The 20,903-nt window shown below is 43.5% G+C and overlaps 5 protein-coding genes across 5 annotated transcripts; all 5 read right to left on the bottom strand.

Annotated features, from left to right (window-relative positions):
- Positions 1 to 852: 852 nt before the first annotated feature.
- Positions 853 to 3,225, bottom strand: LOC134439551 (protocadherin alpha-3-like). The gene has a single exon (XM_063189452.1). The coding sequence runs from the start codon at positions 3,223 to 3,225 to the stop codon at positions 853 to 855; it is 2,373 nt and encodes a 790-aa protein (XP_063045522.1).
- Positions 3,226 to 4,075: 850 nt separating this feature from the next.
- LOC134439492 (protocadherin alpha-3-like) lies at positions 4,076 to 6,430 on the bottom strand. Its single transcript, XM_063189389.1, has one exon. It carries the CDS (start codon positions 6,428 to 6,430, stop codon positions 4,076 to 4,078), a length of 2,355 nt encoding a protein of 784 aa, XP_063045459.1.
- Positions 6,431 to 7,004: 574 nt separating this feature from the next.
- On the bottom strand, positions 7,005 to 10,009 carry LOC134439491 (protocadherin alpha-3-like). Its single transcript, XM_063189388.1, has 2 exons — positions 7,676 to 10,009; positions 7,005 to 7,073 (listed from the first exon to the last, which is right to left on the bottom strand). The coding sequence occupies exons 1-2, from the start codon at positions 10,007 to 10,009 to the stop codon at positions 7,005 to 7,007; spliced, it is 2,403 nt and encodes an 800-aa protein (XP_063045458.1).
- A 634-nt stretch (positions 10,010 to 10,643) lies between these two features.
- LOC134439490 (uncharacterized) lies at positions 10,644 to 17,247 on the bottom strand. Its single transcript, XM_063189387.1, has 3 exons — positions 14,914 to 17,247; positions 11,268 to 13,678; positions 10,644 to 10,761 (listed from the first exon to the last, which is right to left on the bottom strand). Exons 1-3 carry the CDS (start codon positions 17,245 to 17,247, stop codon positions 10,644 to 10,646), a joined length of 4,863 nt encoding a protein of 1,620 aa, XP_063045457.1.
- Positions 17,248 to 17,976: 729 nt separating this feature from the next.
- LOC134439489 (protocadherin gamma-A11-like) lies at positions 17,977 to 20,403 on the bottom strand. Its single transcript, XM_063189386.1, has one exon. It carries the CDS (start codon positions 20,401 to 20,403, stop codon positions 17,977 to 17,979), a length of 2,427 nt encoding a protein of 808 aa, XP_063045456.1.
- Between the last annotated feature and the right edge of the window lie 500 nt (positions 20,404 to 20,903).

Raw genomic sequence — 20,903 nt, 5'->3', positions numbered from 1 at the left:
TCCATTTAGAAGCCTCTGTTTTGTGATGAAATTATGAGACATCGGTTACGCGACCACACAATACATTAAATCCGTAGAATAGCCTGCCTAGCCAAGAATGGTCAGTTACCTTTCTTCAACGTGATTGGCTCTTTTAAATGGCAACGCCTCTTTCTGTGGAGCCATTCTTTGGATTTGCACTGACACCATGTGCTACCAACTTGAATTACATCTTAGCATACACGAAAACCACGGAAAATGTACAAATTTGAGAGAAATCAAGAATATGTGAAGCTACAGCAGTGCTGTATGCAGCCTGACTGGTTTCAGCACCTGGACAGCGACCATATCTTCCAGGCAATTGTCTCTCTCCAGACATGAAGAACACACATCCACTTTGAGGTCAACCAGCCAACAGTCAATAAAAATGGCATTAAAGAAAAATACATGTTTGAATGGACATGTGTAATGCTTTTGCCCTGACAAAACTCTGTTGTAGATAAGCAGAGAACGATGCACTTCGTGGAATATTCAAATCTGTCGGTTAAGTCAAGTCTGTCTATATCCTCGTGATGTCAACTGCTTTCAGTATGCCAAATTCCCACCCGTTCACGTGCAAAACAATTAGCAGCCATGGGTCACGTAACTCATGTAATATATTGGGCTATGTTAATCCTACTGAGAGAGAGAGAGAGAGAGAGAGAGAGAGAGAGAGAGAGAGAGAGAATGAAAGTTGCCACATGCCAACTATGTAGGCTACAAAAGAGAGGAATGGGAAGAAGTTCAAAAGGTGATTGTGCAAATTCATACCAATATTTTAGAGGTGCCGATTTAGTCATTTTCTAATTTTCATGAGAAGCAAAAACATTTTGTTCAAAATGATCTTACCTCTCCAGATACTCGTCTTCTATCTGGTAACATCAGTGTATTGGCGTTACTACCTGGAGCAAGAGTCGAGCCAATGCTCATCCTGGGCCCAACTAACATGTACCGTTTATCCCCAGACCTGTATTGAATACTGTGGCACAGTGTCCCGTCGTAATTGGTGTCTTGCAAGTACTTGGAACCGTAGTCTGGTGACTTGGAGCATTGCATGACAACCAGCACAATGATACTGATGATAAAGAGTGTTGAAACGGACCCCAGTGTTATGATGAGGTAAAAAGTCACGTCATTCTCCTCTCCAGTGCTGGCTGGGCCCTGGACGTCAGAAGCAGCAAAAGCCTCTTTGGGTTCGACTAATTTGATGGTCAAAGTCGCAGTGGCAGAGAGCGAGATGTTCCCATTGTCTTTCACGAGAATCACAAGTTTATGTTCAGGTTCGTCTGTTTCAGTGAGCGCACGCAGAGTTCTTATCTGACCCGTGTATCGATCCAGACCAAACAGGGTATGATCAGTCATTTGATGAATAGAGTACAAAAGCCATCCGTTGTATCCCACGTCTTGGTCAAACGCCCTAACTTTTGCCACAAAATGACCCATATTAACGTTACGCGCGAGTTCTTCAGTGCCTTCATAGGACCCGTTTGAGCTGACAGGATACAGAATGACAGGCGGGTTGTCATTTTGATCTAAAACGTACACGTGCACTGTTACATTGCTCCCGCGAGGTGGCTTTCCATCATCCCTTGCCAACACGTGGAACTGGAAAGTTTTCACAGTTTCATAGTCAAAGCTTTTAAGTGCGTAAACTTCTCCACTTTCAGCATTGATATTCAAAAAGGAGGTGTATTTGCTTTCTTCCTCACACTGGCGGCATATCTGATAGCGAATGATTCCATTTTCATCTACATCTCTATCAGAGGCAGTGATGGAAAACATGGCTTCTCCTGGAACGTTGTTTTCCGCCACGTAAAACGTGTATGGATTTAAGGAAAATACAGGACTGTTATCATTCACATCAGCCACAGTCACTGTTATTGTTTTCATGGATGACAATAAAGGGCTGCCAGAATCTGTGGCAGTTAAAGGAACATCATATTGGGACACAGCTTCTCTATCCAAAAGGGATGACGTGACTAAAGCATACATGTTGTGTTTTACGGATGGCATTAATTTGAAAGGCAAATCATCTTTTACAGAACAAACCACTTTGCCATTAACACCAGAATCTACATCGGTGACACTAATAAGTGCAACCGTTGTTCCAGGCCTAGAATCCTCTTGGATAGCTTTTGAAAAAGACGTCACCTCAATCTCAGGTGTGTTGTCATTGACGTCAATAATCTTTATGGTGACAGGTTTATCTGTCGTTAAAGGTGCTATTGCTTTATCTGACGCCTGTATATCTAGCTCATATACAGAATTTTCCTCAAAGTCAATATGCCCCTTTACAGTTATTTCTCCACTAACTGAGTTTAAATGAAAAAGGTCGCGTAATTTGCTGGTCACCTCATTTCCAAATGAGTAGATAACCTCTCCATTTGAACCTTCATCCAAATCAGTGGCATTGACTTGTACCACCGTGGTTCCTACAGGTGCATTTTCTTGTAATGTCACTGAATATACATCCTCTGTGAATAAGGGTGCGTTATCATTTACATCAAGTACATCGACGAATATGTTAACAGTACTGGACTTTGGTGGTTTACCCCCATCTATAGCAGTAAGTACGAGCTTATACACGGGGCTGGTCTCTCTGTCCAACGACTTTTGTAAGACAAGAATTGGGATTTTACCATCTTTGCCACGGTCTTTCACCTCTAAACGAAAGTGATCATTATCGCTGAGTTTGTACTGCTGAACAGAATTGACACCACCGTCTGGATCACGAGCTTGCTGAAGCTGGAAACGCGCCCCACGTTGTGCAGACTCTGATATCTCTAAACGTCTCTCGGATTCTATAAAAGTGGGCGCATGGTCATTAATGTCTACAATCTCTACCTCGACATAATGGATCTCGAGAGGATTTTCCAAAACGGTTTTCAGGTTTATCAAACACACGCTGCTTCGGTCGCAAACCTGCTCTCTGTCTATTTTCCCATCCACATGCAGCATCCCGTTGTTCTCGTCCACTCGGAAAGGAGATTCCCCCGAGCTCGACACGATGCGAAATTGCCTCTCCTTCATTGTCCTCAGGTCCACTCCTAAATCCTTTGCTATGTTCCCCACGACTGCGCCATCCTCTTGTTCCTCAGAAATTGAATATCGAATTTGACCCAAAGACTCACTCCGGAACAAAAAGACGAAACAAAAGACAAGCCACTGCAATGACTGAAGCCACGACCGACGACCTCGTTGTTCCATAGTCCTCGAGTAGTATCACAATCCACCTTCACTAATGTGTGTTCAAATGCACAGATTCCTTATCCATTTAGAAAATAGTTCTGTTTTTGTTAAAATGAACCATTCGTTAAGACACGCTAACACAATGCATTTCATCCGTGAAATAGCCTGCCTAGCCAGGAATGATCAGTTCCCTTCCTTCAACGTGATTGGATGATTTCAAACGGGCATGCCTCTTTTGGGGAAGCGATACTTTAGGTTTACACTGACACCAGGTGCAACCAAATTGTATTACACCGAAGGAAACACGAACACCACACAAAGTGTGTAAAAACTACCATAACACTACTTCTTGGACATGGTTTCAGCACTTGGACAGCGACCGCACCTGCCAGGCAATCTAACGCCACAGAGTCATCTGAACGCGCTGGTAGCCATCGAGCATGACCATTAATCGCCAACACACACGCACACACACACACACACACACACACACACACACACACACACACACACACACACACACACACACACACACACACACACACACTTCTCTACCATATATGTTCAAACTGCCAAATAGACTCAGCAATGAACGCACTGCTCCACCAAACACGAGGGGAAGGGATATGAAAGCCAAAAGTAGGTAATGTTTCAGTGTAGCTTTTCAAAATTGTGGTGTAGCTTGTTGTTTGACTTAAGCGTTGTTGTGACGCATGGATAACTGATTGAAAGGAAGAGAATTTGGGCATCTTAGTGAAAACTTAACTTTGCATGACATTATCCGAGCTTTAAAGACCAGATTATATTATTGAAAGCCTGAGCTGAAAAGAAGCAATTGATGAAGTTGCATCATCATCATCATGCAACATTATTTCGTTACACGTTTGCTTACCTCTATAGAAGTTCTTCTCCTATCCGGAACAACGAGTGTGTTGGCGTTACTGCCAGGTACTATCGTAGAACCGATGCTCATTCTAGGTCCAACTAGCATGTACCGCTTGTCCCCAGATCTGTACTGAATACTGTGGCACAATGTCCCGTCATACGCTGCGTCTTGTAAATACTTTGATGAATAATCTTTCTGTTTGGAGCACTGCATGACGACCAGCACTATTATACTGACGAGGAAGAGCACAGATACCGCTCCCAGGGTGATAATCAGGTAAAACGTGATACTATTTTCATCTTCACCCTGCGCAACGCTCTTGCTGTCAGATGCCGCAAAAGCTTCCTTGGGCTCTACAAGTTTTATCCCAACTGTTGCTGTTGCCGAGAGCGATATGTTTCCGTTGTCTTTGACTATTATGATTAGTTTATGTTCGGCCTCGTCCGTTTCTGTAAATGATCTCATGGTGCGTAATTGTCCTGTGTACCGGTCCAAACTAAAAAGAGTGTGGTCAGTCACTTCTTGCAGTGAAAAGAGTAGCCACCCGTTGTAGCCCACGTCTGCGTCATAGGCCCTCACTTTGGTCACCAGGTGCGCTGGGTTTACATTCCTAGGAAGTTCCTCTACTCCTTCAGCGGAACCATTGGAGTTCATGGGAAACAGTATCTTTGGAGCGTTGTCATTTTCATCCAGAATAAAGACGTTTACAGTGACGTTGCTGGTTAGTGAGGGAGTTCCACCATCTGTGGCGAGCACGTGGAAGTGAAACGTTTTCATACTCTCAAAGTCGAAACTTTTAAGTGCGTAAACTTTACCATTTTCCGAATTTATATTTAGATATGACACGAATGGGTTGTCCCCACAGTCTCTGCAAATCTGATAAGTGACCAGTGCATTGTCACCTGTGTCCTTGTCGGAAGCTGACACAGAAAACACAGGCTCCCCTGGAACATTGTTTTCCTTCACGTAAAACGTGTAAGAGGTTACTGGAAACTCAGGGCTGTTGTCGTTCACATCAGATACTAATACTGTAATGGTTTTCTCGGAGGTCAATGAAGGCTCTCCCTCGTCTTTGGCGCGTAATGTAATATCATAGTGAGATGTGCTCTCTCTGTCTAAGAGGGATTTTGTAACTAAGGAATATACATTGTCCTGTAAAGATGGGGTTAATTTGAATGGCAAGTCTTCTGCCAATGAGCAGACTACCTTTCCATTCATGCCAGAATCTGCATCAGTTATACTGATCAAAGCAACAGTAGTACCTATTCTGGCATCCTCCGGAACAGCGCTGGAAAAGGACGTTACCTCTATCTCTGGCGCATTGTCATTCACATCTACGACTGTTATTAGTACGCTTTTGTCTGCGGTCAAAGGAGCAAGCCCCTTATCTGATGCCTGGATATCAATTTCGTAAGCATCATTCTCTTCGAAATCAATTAGTCCCTTGACAATTATATCTCCAGTAGCGGAATCAATGTCGAATAGTTCCCGGAATTTAATATTAACATCATTACTGAATGCGTAGAACACTTCGCCATTAGTACCGTTATCCAAATCAGTTGCGTTTACGCGCATAACCGTGGTGCCCGCAGGGACATTTTCGTTGAGAGAGGCAGAGTAGGCATCTCTAGTAAACACTGGCGAGTTGTCATTAACATCTAAAACATCAACACTGATCTCCATAGTTCCCGTCTTGGGAGGCTTCCCTCCATCACTTGCAGTAATGACTAGTTTGTGATTTGGTATGGCCTCTCTGTCTAGTTGCTTTTGTAAGATTAAAAATGGGATTTTACCATGAGCAGCACGCTCTTTTACTTCAATTCGGAAGTGCTCATTCTGACTAAGCCTGTACTGCTGCACAGAATTCGTGCCTGCATCTACATCTTGAGCCGGCTGTAGCTGAAACCGCACTCCAGGCAAAGCTGATTCAAATATTTCTATTTTCTTTACCTTTTCAGTGAAACTTGGTATGTGGTCATTGATATCCAAAATCTCCACTGCTATGTAATGTATTTCCAGGGGATTTTCAAGTACCAATTTAAGGTTAATCACACACGCGCTGCTTTTATCGCAGACCTGTTCTCTGTCGATTTTGCCATTCACATGCAGCACGCCATCGTTCTCATTCACCCGGAAAAGCGATTCTCCTCCTGAGCTCACGATACGGAATCCTCGCTCCCTCAAAACTCGTGGATCGATCCCCAAATCCTTTGCAACGTTTCCCACAACCGCTCCGTCTTTTTGCTCTTCTGAAATTGAGTACCTAATTTGGGCAGAGCTCCCTTTGCAAAAGAACAATACAACGATTCCGAACAGCCACCACCATAGCTCCCCCATCACTCCACGTCCTCTTTGTTCCATATCCGTTAAAAGCAAGCAACATACACACGCGTCGACACAGTCAAACTGGATTCAGTCGAAATACATCCATTAGGCAATGCATGCAGAGAACAAATCCTCACTAGTAAGCAGAAACAATTCCCTTCTTATTTAGTGCTTATTTCCAAGGCTTGTGATCGACGTCGCTACAAGCATAGACCCAGAATGCCACTGTGAATAGGCGGGACCAACACGCCTACTTGCTCGTTCAGTTTGGTGTTTTACTAGTTTTACACTGACACCATGCGATGGGAGAGAATACAGCTTTGAAGTGGTGGAACAAATAAACTCTCATGGTGACATAACACGGGCAAACAGCTCAATTGAATGATAATGATGGGAAATGCAATGCTGTGTAATGGAAATTTGCAACAAAAAAGAGGCTTTGGGGATTCAGCACCAGTTGAATGGACAGGGCCTTCCACAGACTGAACAACACTGCCAGGAGCTGCATGACTAACACATGAGTGAAAACGTCTATATGGGGGTGTAAATTACCTGGCCACATGACATGGGAATATGAAACATTTCACTAGATGGTATTCATGGAAACCATGTGAAACGTCCACACCAGGCACATGTAAATACGCAGCTTCAAGTACTGTGTTGCAGTGGGCAAATACACAGCTTCATCCCTCCCAGTTGGTTGTGAGTTGGACCCAAATTTAGGGGCCCTGGAAGTGGAAAAGTCATTAGAGCACTTAGTCCAATATATCACGATGTTAAATACTGTAAACAGTGACAATACGTGTATATGTGTATGTCTTAACCCGTATTTTAATACGTAATTTCAGCACCTGGACAGCGATCACGTCTGCCGCATCTCTGCCATCAAATAATGCGCGCACGCACACACACACACACACACACACACACACACACACACACACACACACACACACACACACACACACACACACACACACACACACGTGTCAAACAGCCAAGAGTCAACCCATATTGAGATCACAAAATTGTTTAAATCATTCTGTTATTCCCCAAAATTGTGTTGGATCCTGCTGCATGCTAAACACCTTGTTCTCATTATAAACTTTGTGGTTGAGAATGATTGCCAGGTGCAATCATCAAAATAAACTATCATTCTGCAAGTACAGCACCATCTGGTGGAGAAGCTGCACAGGGAAAATTGAGATGAAAAGAAACACTCGATGAATCAAACAGTATTGCGACACTTGTGCTTACCTCTATAGAAGTCCGACTTCTCCTGTCCGGAACCACAAGTGTGTTGGCATTGCTGCCAGGTGCTATCGTAGAACCGATGCTCATTCTAGGTCCAACCAGCATATACCGCTTGTCTCCAGATCTGTACTGAATGCTGTGGCACAATGTCCCGTCATACGCTGCGTCCTGCAAATATTTTGATGAATAATCTTTCTGTTTGGAGCACTGCATGACGACCAGCACTATTATACTGACGAGGAAGAGCACAGATACCGCTCCCAGGGTGATGATCAGGTAAAACGTGATACTAGTTTCATCCTCACCCTGCGCAACGCTCTTGCTGTCAGATGCCGCAAAAGCTTCCTTGGGCTCTACAAGTTTTATCCCAACTGTTGCTGTTGCCGAGAGAGATATGTTTCCGTTATCTTTGACTATTATGATTAGTTTATGCTCGGCTTCGTCTGTTTCAGTAAATGATCTCATGGTGCGTAATTGTCCTGTGTACCGGTCCAAACTAAAAAGAGTGTGGTCAGTCACTTCTTGCAGTGAAAAGAGTAGCCACCCGTTGTAGCCCACGTCTGCGTCATAGGCCCTCACTTTAGTCACCAGGTGCGCAGGGTTTACATTCCTAGGAAGTTCCTCTACACCTTCAGCGGAACCATTAGAGTTCATTGGAAACAGTATCTTTGGAGCGTTGTCATTTTCATCCAGAATAAAGACGTTTACCGTGACGTTGCTGGTTAGAGGGGGAGTACCACCATCTGTGGCCAGCACGTGGAAGTGAAACGTTTTCATAGTCTCAAAGTCAAAACTTTTGAGTGCGTAAACTTTACCATTTTCCGAATTTATATTTAGATATGACACGAACGGGTTGTCCCCACAGTCTCTGCAAATCTGATAAGTGACCAGTGCATTGTCACCTGTGTCCTTGTCGGAAGCTGACACAGAAGACACAGGCTCCCCTGGAACATTGTTTTCCTTCACGTAAAACGTGTAAGAAGATACTGGAAACTCAGGACTGTTGTCATTCACATCTGACACTACTACTGTAATGGTTTTCTCGGAGGTCAAGGAAGGCTTTCCCTCGTCTTTTGCGCGCAATGTAATGTCATAGTGAGATGTGCTCTCTCTGTCTAAGAGGGATTTTGTAACTAAGGAATATACATTATCCTGTAAAGATGGGGTTAATTTGAATGGCACATTTTCTGGCAATGAGCAGACTACTTTCCCATTAATGCCAGAATCCGCATCAGTTACACTAATCAAAGCAACAGTAGTTCCTATTCTGGCATCCTCGGGAACGGCGCTGGAAAAGGATGTTACCTCGATCTCTGGCGCATTATCATTCATATCAACTACTTTTATTAGTACACTTTTGTCTGCGGTCAAAGGAACAGGCCCCTTGTCTGATGCTTGTATGTCAATTTCATAAACATCGTTGTGTTCAAAATCGATCTGTCCTTTGACAGTTATATCTCCAGTAATAGCATCAATTTGAAACAGATCTCGTAATTTACTATTAACATCATTACTGAATGCGTAAAATACCTCACCATTTGGACCGTTATCCAAATCAGTTGCGTTTACGCGCATAACTGTGGTGCCAACAGGGGCGTTTTCATTAAGAGAGACAGTGTATGATTCCTTAGTGAACACGGGAGAGTTATCATTAACATCTAAAACATCAATATTTATATCCATAGTTCCTGTCTTTGGAGGCTTTCCACCGTCACTCGCAGTCATGACTAGTTGGTGATTTGGAATGGCTTCTCTGTCTAGTTGCTTTTGTAAAATTAAAAATGGAATTTTACCGTTAGCACCTCGATCTTTTACCTCAATTCGGAAATGCTCGTTCTGACTCAGCCTGTACTGCTGCACAGAATTCGTGCCTGCATCTGCATCTTGAGCTGGTTGTAGCTGAAACCGCACTCCAGGCAAAGCGGACTCTGATATTTCAAGCTTCTTCACCTTTTCAGTGAAATTAGGTTTGTGGTCGTTGATGTCTAATATCTCCACCGCAATGTAATGTATTTCCAGGGGATTTTCGAGAACCAATTTAAGGTTAATCACACACGCGCTGCTTTTATCGCAGACCTGCTCTCTGTCGATTTTGCCATTCACGTGCAGCACGCCATCGTTCTCATTCACCCGGAAAAGCGATTCTCCTCCTGAGCTCACGATACGGAATCCTCGCTCCCTCAAAACTCGTGGATCGATCCCCAAATCCTTTGCAACATTTCCCACAACCGCTCCGTCTTTTTGCTCCTCTGAAATTGAGTACCTAATTTGGGCAGAGCTCCCTTTGCAAAAGAACAATACAACGATGCCGAACAGCCACCACCGTAGCTCCCCCATCAATCCACGTCCTCTTTGTTCCATATCCGTTAAAAGCAAGCAACATACACACGCGTCGACACAGTCAAACTGGATTCAGTCGAAATACATCCATTAGGCAATGCATGCAGATAACAAATCCTCAGTATTGAGCAGAAACAATTCCTTGTAGTGCTTATTTCCAAGGCTTGTGATCGACGTCGCTACAAGCATAGACCCAGAATGCCACTGTGAATAGGCGGGACCAACACGCCTACTTGCTCGTTCAGTTTGGTGTTTTACTAGTTTTACACTGACACCATGCGATGGGAGAGAATACAGCTTTGGAGTGGTGGAATAAATAAACTATCATTGTGACATAACACGGGCAAACAGCTCACTTGAATGGTCATGCTTGAAAATGCAATGATGTGTAATGGAAAATTGCACAAAAAAGAGAGGCTTTGATATTTCAGCACCACTTGAATGGACAGTGCCTTCAACAGACTAAACAACTCTGCCAGAAGCCGAAGGAGTAACAAATGAGGGAAAACGTTTTTGTGGGGGTTCGTGTGTAAAACACCTGGCCACCTGACGTGAATACGAAACATGTCACAGATGGTATTCTTGGAAACCATATGAAACATCCACACCAGGAACATGTAAATACACAGCTTCAAGTACTGTGGTGCAGTTTGCAAATACACAGCTTCATCCCTCCCAGTTGGTTGTGAGTTGGAACCAAAGTCCCCCATATGCTATATTTAGGGGCCCTGGTAGATAGAAAAGACATTAGAGCACGTATATCACGATGTTAAATAATGTAAACAGTGACAATAAGTGTATATGTGTATGTTTTAACCCGTATTTTAATAGGACCTACTTAATTTCAGCACCTGGACAGCGACCACGTCTGCCGCACCTCTACCATCAAATAATGCGCGTGCGCGCGCGCGCACGCACGCACGCACGCACACACACACACACACACACCTGTCAAACAGCCAAGAGTCAAACAATAATGTGATCACTTTACAAAATTAAAATCTATAAGGCAATTGTGTAAATCTAGTAGGTATTGTTTAAACCATTCTGTTATTCCCTAAAATTGCGTTGGATCCTGCTGCATGCTAAACACCTTGTTCTCATTATAAACTTTGTGGTTGAGAATGAGAGCCAGGTGCGATCATCAAAATAAACTATAGATCATTCTGCAAGTACATCAGTTGGTGGATAAGCTGCACAAGGAAAATTGAGATGAAATTAAACACTCGATGAATCAAACAGTATTGCTACACTTGTGCTTACCTCTATAGAAGTCCGACTTCTCCTGTCCGGAACCACAAGTGTGTTGGCGTTGCTGCCAGGTGCTATCGTAGAACCGATGCTCATTCTAGGTCCAACTAGCATGTACCGCTTGTCCCCAGATCTGTACTGAATACTGTGGCACAATGTCCCGTCATAGGCTGCGTCTTGTAAATACTTTGATGAATAATCTTTCTGTTTGGAGCACTGCATGACGACCAGCACTATTATGCTGACGAGGAAGAGCACAGATACCGCTCCCAGGGTGATGATCAGGTAAAACGTGATACTAGTTTCATCCTCACCCTGCGCAACGCTCTTGCTGTCAGATGCCGCAAAAGCTTCCTTGGGCTCTACAAGTTTTATCCCAACTGTTGCTGTTGCCGAGAGCGATATGTTTCCGTTGTCTTTGACTATTATGATTAGTTTATGTTCGGCCTCGTCCGTTTCTGTAAATGATCTCATGGTGCGTAATTGTCCTGTGTAACGGTCCAAACTAAAAAGGGTGTGGTCAGTCACTTCTTGCAGTGAAAAGAGTAACCACCCGTTGTAGCCCACGTCTGCGTCATAGGCCCTCACTTTGGTTACCAGGTGCGCAGGGTTTACATTCCTAGGAAGTTCCTCTACACCTTCAGCGGAACCATTAGAGTTCATTGGAAACAGTATCTTTGGAGCGTTGTCATTTTCATCCAGAATAAAGATGTTTACCGTGACGTTGCTGGTTAGAGAGGGAGTTCCACCATCTGTGGCCAGCACGTGAAAGTGAAATGTTTTCATACTCTCAAAGTCGAAACTTTTAAGTGCGTAAACTTTACCATTTTCCGAATTTATATTTAGATATGACACGAATGGGTTGTCCCCACAGTCTCTGCAAATCTGATAAGTGACCAGTGCATTGTCACCTGTGTCCTTGTCGGATGCAGCTACAGAAAATATAGGCTCCCCTGGCACATTGTTTTCCTTCACGTAAAACGTGTAAGAAGATACTGGAAACTCAGGACTGTTGTCATTCACATCTGACACTAAGACTGTAATCGTTTTCTCTGATGTCAATGCAGGGTTTCCCTCGTCTTTTGTAAGTAATGTAATATCATAGTGAGATGTACTCTCTCTGTCTAAGGGGGATTTTGTAACTAAGGAATACACATTATCCTGTAAAGATGGGGTTAATTTGAATGGCATGGTATCTGGCAATGAACAGACTACCTTTCCATTGATTCCAGAATCTGCATCAGTTACACTAATCAAAGCAACAGTAGTTCCTATTCTGGCATCCTCTGGAACAGCGCTGGAAAAGGATGTCACCTCTATCTCTGGCGTATTATCATTTATGTCAACTATTTTGATTAGTACACTTTTGACTGTTGTCAAAGGAGCGAGACCCTTATCTGATGCCTGTATGTCAATTTCATATACATCATTTTCTTCGAAATTGATCTGTCCTTTAACAATTATATCTCCAGTAATGGCATCAATGTGAAAAGTGTCTCGAATTTTACTACTAACGTCGTTACTGAATGCGTAAAACACCTCCGCATTGGCACCGCTATCCAAATCAGTCGCATTTACGCGCATCACTGTGGTGCCAACTGGCGAGTTTTCATTAAGAGAAGCAGAATAGGCATCTTTAGTGAACACTGGCGAGTTATCATTAATGTCCAACACATCGACATTTATCTCCATTGTTCCTGTCTTGGACGGTTTCCCCCCGTCACTTGCTGTAAGTATCAACTTGTGATTTGGGGTGGACTCCCTGTCTAATTGTTTTTGCAAAACTATAAAAGGAATTTTACCTTGAGCAGCACGATCTTTTATCTCAATTCGGAAGTGCTCGTTCTGGCTAAGCCTGTACTGCTGCACAGAATTCGTGCCTGCATCTGCGTCTTGAGCTGGCTGTAGCTGAAACCGAGCGCCAGGTAAAGCAGACTCTGAAATTTCTAACTTTCTCATCTTTTCAGTGAAACTAGGAGTATGATCGTTGATATCCAATATCTCTACCGCAATGTAGTGTATTTCCAGAGGATTCTCCAGTACCATTTTGAGGTTTATCACACACGCGCTGCTTTTATCGCAGACCTCCTCTCTGTCGATTTTACCATTCACGTGCAGCACGCCATCGTTTTGATTCACCCGGAAAAGTGATTCTCCTCCAGAGCTCACGATACGATATCCTCGCTCCCTTAAAACTCTTGGATCAATTCCCAAATCCTTTGCTACGTTTCCCACAACTGCTCCGTCTTTCTGCTCTTCTGAAATTGAGTACCTAATTTGGGCACCGCTCCCTTTGCAAAAGAACAATAAGACGATGCCAAATAGGCACCACCGTAGCTCCCCCATCACTCCACGTCCTCTTTGTTCCATATCCGTTAAACGCAAGCGGCAAACACCCGCGTCGGCACAGTCAAACTGGATTCAGTCAACGCACACCCAGAGAATCTCGTACAACATCCATTTAGTGAACAAAATTCTACGCAGGTAAAAGAATAGGCTCCGTTTTATGAAGTGGTTATTCCCAAGCTTTATGTCCGATGTCGTTGCAAGCATAAACCCAGAATGCCACTGTGAATAGGCGGGACCAACACGCATACTTAGTTAGTCAGTTACGCGTTTTACTAGTTTTATACTGACACCATGCGATGGAAGGGAATACAGCTTTGGAGTGGTGGAATAAATAAACTATCATGGTGACATAACACGAGAAAACAGCTCACCTCAATGATAATGATTGAAAATGCAATGCTGTGTAATGGAAAATTGCAACAAAAAAGAGAGGCTTTAAGATTTCATTACCACTTGAATGGACAGGGCCTTCCACAGACTGAACAACACTGCCAGGAGCTGAAGGACTAACACATGACTGAAAATGTGTGTGTGTGGGTTCGTGTGTAAAACACCTGGCCACCTGACGTGAATACGAAACATGTCACTAGATGGTATTCATGGAAACCATGTGAAACGTCCACACCAGTCACATGTAAATACACAGCTTCAAGTACTGTGGTGCAGTGGGCAAATACACAGTTTCATCCCTCCCAGTTGGTTGTGAGTTGGAACCAAAGTCCCCCACATATGCTACATTTAGGGGCCCTGGTAGATAGAAAAGCCCAATATATCACGATGTTAAATACTGTAAACAGTGACAATACGTGTATATGTGTATGTGTTAACCCGTATTTTAATAGGACCTATTTAATTTCAGCACCTGGACAGCGACCACGTCTGCTGCACCTCTGCCATCAAATAATGCGCGTGCGCACACACACACACACACACACACACACACACACACACACACACACACACACACACACACACACACACACCTGTCAAACAGCCAAGAGTCAAAAAATAATGTGATCACTTTACAAAATTAAAATCTTTAAGGCAATTGTGTAAATCTAGTAGGTATTGTTTAAACCATTCTGTTATTCCCCAAAATTGCGTTGGATCCTGCTGCATGCTAAACACCTTGTTCTCATTATAAACTTTGTGGTTGAGAATGAGAGCCAGGTGCGATCATCAAAATAAACTATAGATTATTCTACAAGTACAACACCAGTTGGTGGATAAGCTGCACAAGGAAAATTGAGATGAAATGAAACACTCGATGAATCAAACAGTATTGCTACACTTGTGCTTACCTCTATAGATGTCCGACTTCTCCTGTCCGGAACCACAAGTGTGTTGGCGTTGCTGCCAGGTGCTATCGTAGAACCGATGCTCATTCTAGGTCCAACTAGCATGTACCGTTTATCCCCAGATCTGTACTGAATGCTGTGGCACAATGTCCCGTCATAGGCTGCGTCCTGCAAATACTTTGATGAATAATCTTTCTGTTTGGAGCACTGCATGACGACCAGCACTATTATACTGACAAGGAAGAGCACAGATACCGCTCCCAGGGTGATAATCAGGTAAAACGTGATACTATTTTCATCTTCACCCTGCGCAACGCTCTTGCTGTCAGATGCCGCAAAAGCTTCCTTGGGCTCTACAAGTTTTATCCCAACTGTTGCTGTTGCCGAGAGCGATATGTTTCCGTTGTCTTTGACTATTATGACTAGTTTATGTTCGGCTTCGTCCGTTTCTGTGAATGACCTCATGGTGCGTAATTGTCCCGTGTAACGGTCCAAACTGAATAGAGTGTGGTCAGTCACTTCTTGCAATGAAAAGAGTAGCCACCCGTTGTAGCCCACGTCTGCGTCATAGGCCCTCACTTTGGTCACCAGGTGCGCTGGGTTTACATTCCTAGGAAGTTCCTCTACTCCTTCAGCGGAACCATTAGAGTTCATAGGAAACAGTATTTTGGGGGCGTTGTCATTTTCATCCAGAATAAAGACGTTTACCGTGACGTTGCTGGTTAGAGGGGGAGTTCCACCATCTGTGGCTAGCACGTGAAAGTGAAACGTTTTCATAGTCTCAAAGTCGAAACTTTTAAGTGCGTAAACTTTACCATTTTCCGAATTGATATTTAGGTATGACACGAATGGGTTGTCCCCACAGTCTCTGCAAATCTGATAAGTGACCAGTGCATTGTCACCTGTGTCCTTGTCAAAGGCAGACACAGAAAATACAGGCTCCCCTGGAACATTGTTTTCCTTCACGTAAAAGGTGTAAGAGGGTACTGGAAACTCAGGACTGTTGTCATTCACATCGGACACTAAAACCGTAATTGTTTTCTCTGATATCAATGCAGGTTCCCCCTCGTCTTTTGCAAGTAATGTAATATCATAGTGAGATGTACTCTCTCTGTCTAAGGGGGATTTTGTGACTAGGGAATACACATTATCCTGTAAAGATGGGGTTAATTTGAAGGGCAAATCTTCTGCCAATGAACATACTACCTTTCCATTAGTGCCAGAATCAGCATCATTTACACTAATCAAAGCAACAGTAGTTCCTATTCTGGCATCCTCGGGGACAGCACTAGAAAATGATGTTACTTCGATCTCTGGCGCATTATCATTTATGTCCACAATTTTTATTAGTATGTTCTTATCTGTTGTCAAAGGAGCGAGACCCTTATCTGATGCCTGTATGTCAATTTCATATACATCATTTTCTTCGAAATTGATCTGTCCTTTTACGGTCAAATCACCAGTAGTACTATCGATGTCAAAGAGTTCCAGAAATTTGCTATTAACGTCATTACTAAATGCGTAAAACACCTCTCCATTTGAACCATAATCTGCATCTGTTGCGTTTACGCGCATAACTGTGGTGCCAACTGGTGAATTTTCATTGAGGAAGGCAGAGTACTCTTCTTTAGTGAAAACTGGGGTGTTGTCATTAACGTCTAAAACATCAACATTTACCTGCATTGTCCCTGTCTTGGATGGCTTTCCACCATCATTGGCGGTTATTATTAACTTATGATTTGGGATGGACTCCCTGTCTAATTGCTTTTGTAAAACTATGAATGGAATTTTGCCATGAGCAGCACGATCTTTTACCTCAATTCTGAAATGCTCATTCTGGCTCAGCCGGTACTGCTGCACAGAATTCGTGCCTGCATCTGAGTCCTGAGCAGGTTGTAGTTGAAACCGCACTCCAGGCAAAGCTGACTCAGATATTTCGAGCTTCTTTACTTTTTCAGTGAAATTAGGAGTGTGATCATTGATATCCAATATCTCCACCGCAATGTAGTGTATTTCCAGAGGATTCTCCAGTACCAGTTTGAGGTTTATCACACACGCGCTGCTTTTATCGCAGACCTCCTCTCTGTCGATTTTACCATTCACGTGCAGCACGCCATCGTTTTGATTCACCCGGAAAAGTGATTCTCCTCCTGAGCTCACGATACGGAATCCTCGCTCCCTCAAAACTCGTGGATCGATCCCCAAATCCTTTGCAACGTTTCCCACAACTGCTCCGTCTTTCTGCTCTTCTGAAATTGAGTACCTAATTTGGGCACCGCTCCCTTTGCAAAAGAACAATAAGACGATGCCAAATAGGCACCACCGTAGCTCCCCCATCACTCCACGTCCTCTTTGTTCCATATCCGTTAAACGCAAGCGGCAAACACCCGCGTCGGCACAGTCAAACTGGATTCAGTCGAAATACATCCAGAGCACCTTGTATAATATCCATGCAGAGACCAAAAAATTACGCAGCAAACAGAATAGGCTCCGTCTTATGAAGTGCTTATTTGTTAGGCTTATGATCGATGTCGCCACAAGCAGACCCAGAATGCCACTGTGAATAGGCGGGACCAACACGCATATTCGCCTATTGCTCGTTTAGTTTGGTGTTTTACTAGTTTTATACTGACACCATGCGATGGAATAGAACACAGCAGTGTCATGGTGGAATAAAGACTCCATCACTATTAAATAAAGTGCATATCGTGTGCTTTGAAATAGTACACATTAGTAAATGAAATACTGTATAATTGAACAGAATGCAAAAGTGCCAAAAGACCAGAGTGCCTTTGGATTCAGCACCAGATAATTGGACAGCGCCTTTCACAGTTGAGAAGTCTACTAGCCGCAAAATATATTAAAATGTAGTGCTATGTCTGTGCGTAAAGTACGAGGCCACCTGCTATATGAAAACAAAACATTTCACCCGATATTATTCATGGGAATGATGTCAAACCACCTTCACAACAGACACATGCAAATGCACAGCTTCCTCTGTCACCCACCATATTGTAAGATTGTATATACTGTAGACTACTTCAGTATCAAAGTGTCCTTCTAAATTTAGACAACTTTGGAAAACCTTGAACTTGATAGTTGACAGTGTGAAGTATGTAAATGATTACAGCTTACCTCCTCTGAGGCTCTGCTTCGTCGATCTGGGATGACCAGAGTGTTTGCATTGCTGCCTGGAACTATAGTGGAACCGATACTCATTCTGGGTCCAACCAGCATGTATCTCTTGTCTCCAGATCTGTACTGGATGCTGTGGCATAATGTCCCGTCATAGTTCGTGTCTTTCAAGTACTTGGAATAGTCAGTGGATTTGGAGCACTGCATTGCAACCAGCACGGCTATGCTGATGAGAAAGAGTACCGAGACGGATCCCAAAGTCACAATCAAATAAAATGTCACGTTTGACTCATCGTCAGCAACGGTTGCGCTTTTAACGTCAGAGGAGGCAAACGCCTCCTTGGGTTCCACCACGTTAACCCTCACCGTTGCTGTTGCCGAAAGTGAGATGTTGCCATTGTCTTTGACTAATATGACCAGTCTGTGTTCAGCCTCGTCACTTTCCGTGAAAGGTCGTAAAGTTCTGATCTGTCCTGTGTAACGATCTAAACCAAATAGGGTATGGTCGGTAATTTCTTGCAGTGAAAACAATAGCCAACCATTGTACCCTATGTCTGCATCATACGCCCTAATTTTAGTCACCAAATGGCCCATGTTGGCGTTGCGTGGGAGCTCCTCCACTCCCTCAGCGCTGCCATTGGTGCTACTCGGGGAGAGGATAACTGGGGTGTTGTCGTTTTGATCCAGTATGTAAACAGACACCGTGACGTTACTGCTCAGCGGTGGAGTCCCAGAATCTGTCGCCACAACTTGAAACTGAAACTTTTTCATAGTTTCAAAGTCAAAGCTCTTGAGAGCGTAAACTTTTCCAGTTTCCGAATTTATGTTGAGAAAAGATGAGTGTTTATTGTCCTCACCACAGTCTCTGCAAACCTGATAGTTCACCACGGCATTTTCATCAGTGTCTCGATCAATTGCAGACACCGCAAACACTGGATCTCCGGGAACGTTGTTCTCGGTCACATAAAAGGTGTATGGAGTGTGCAGGAATGTTGGCACATTATCGTTCACGTCTGATACAAATAAAGTCAAAACTTTCTCAGAAGACAACGAAGGCTGCCCTGCGTCTTTTGCAACAATTTTTATGTCATACTGGCCTGTGGTCTCTCTATCAAGTGGTGCATTTGTAACTAAAGAGTATGTATTGTCCTGTAAAGACTGCACTAACTTAAAAGGGATGCCTTCGGATAATGAACATGAAACTTTACCATTAAGCCCAGAATCCATATCCTTCACATTGATTAACGCTACAGTTGTCCCTGGCCTGGAATCTTCTGGCACTGCGTTCGAGAATGAAGTTATTTCCATCTGCGGTGTGTTATCGTTTACATCGACTATTTTAATAATTACGCTTTTATCTGTCGTGAAAGGGACTGGTCCTTTATCAGAAGCTTCTATATCAATCTCATAACTATCCCTCATCTCAAAATCTATCGTTCCTTTGACAAAAATGTCGCCTGTGTTTGGATCAATATCAAATAATTTACGTAGCTTGTTGTTTACATTTTTACCAATGGAGTAAACTACCTCGCCATTTAAACCCTCATCTAAATCCGTTGCGTTAACTTGTATAATTCTTGTTCCGACCGGGGAATTTTCATTCAATCTAGCCGAGTACACGTCTTGTGTGAAAACGGGCATATTGTCATTAACATCTAGAACATCAATATAAAGATTCATTTTTCCAGACTTGGGGGGTCTACCGCCATCAAATGCGGTGAGTAACAAATTCTGGGTCTTGGACGTTTCTCTGTCTAGTGGCTTTTGTAAAACTAAAATGGGCATTTTACCATCCTCACCGCGGTCCTTGACTTCAATACGAAAATGCTCATTGTTACTCAGCTTGTACATCTGTACTGAATTAGTGCTACCATCCGGGTCGTGCGCAGCTTGAAGCTGGTATCGCGCGCCTGCCAGCGCTGATTCAGGTATCTCGAGCCTGGTTTCATTACTACTAAAACTGGGAGCATGGTCGTTAATGTCAATTACCTCTACGGTTACATGATGAACCTCGAGGGGGTTCTCCAAAACAGTCTTGAGGGTTATTAAACACGAACTAGTTTGCTCGCAAATCTCCTCTCTGTCTATTTTACCGCTCACATACAACATGCCATCATTTTGATTTACCCGGAACAGTGAATCACTTGAGCTTGACACAATACGAAATCCTCTCTCCTTTACTGCTCGCTGGTCGATTCCCAAGTCTTTGGCGATATTTCCCACTGCTGTTCCTTCTTTCTGTTCCTCCGAAACAGAGTATCGTACCTGCGCAAAGCATCCTTTCTGAGCCAAGACAATGGTCAGGAAAAGCAGCCAGCTCCGTATATTCCAACATGAAATACGTCGACTCCGATCCATTATATCCAACATTATTCCTTCAAGTAACGACGCATAATCAGAACAGGACAGAACGCCAACACATACCGTTACTTTTTTCTAACCAGCTGAACGATTACAAGGCAAAAAGCAAAAAAGATATCAATTCACGAACCACCTCTGTCGCCGGGGAGCTGAGTATGAACACAAAGAAGAAAGGGGTGTGGATTCGACGAGCTTTGTGACGCGTTTCCTCCTCATGAAACTCCATTTCTTGTGCTCACAGTGACCTCTTGTGATTGCTACAGAATGTATCGGACAACCCCCTGACAACGTTAACGTCATTTAGTTGAAGCTGGTTGAAAACACATTGCCCGGTATTAATTTAATCCACAAGAAACCACTGTCACATAAACGCATTGTATAATTTGGTTCTAAGCAACTGAGGGCCATCTATGTTCTTAGAGTTAGCACATTTTCCCAACACGGGCTGTGGACAGCGACAGAGCTGCTCAATGTGCCACAGACTAGGCTTGTGTGCG

This window comes from Engraulis encrasicolus, chromosome 23 (genome assembly GCF_034702125.1).
Source record: "Engraulis encrasicolus isolate BLACKSEA-1 chromosome 23, IST_EnEncr_1.0, whole genome shotgun sequence".
Lineage (NCBI taxonomy): Eukaryota > Metazoa > Chordata > Actinopteri > Clupeiformes > Engraulidae > Engraulis > Engraulis encrasicolus.
The sequence above is the reverse complement of the archived record's forward strand: the minus strand, read 5'-3'. Positions and strand labels throughout refer to the sequence as shown.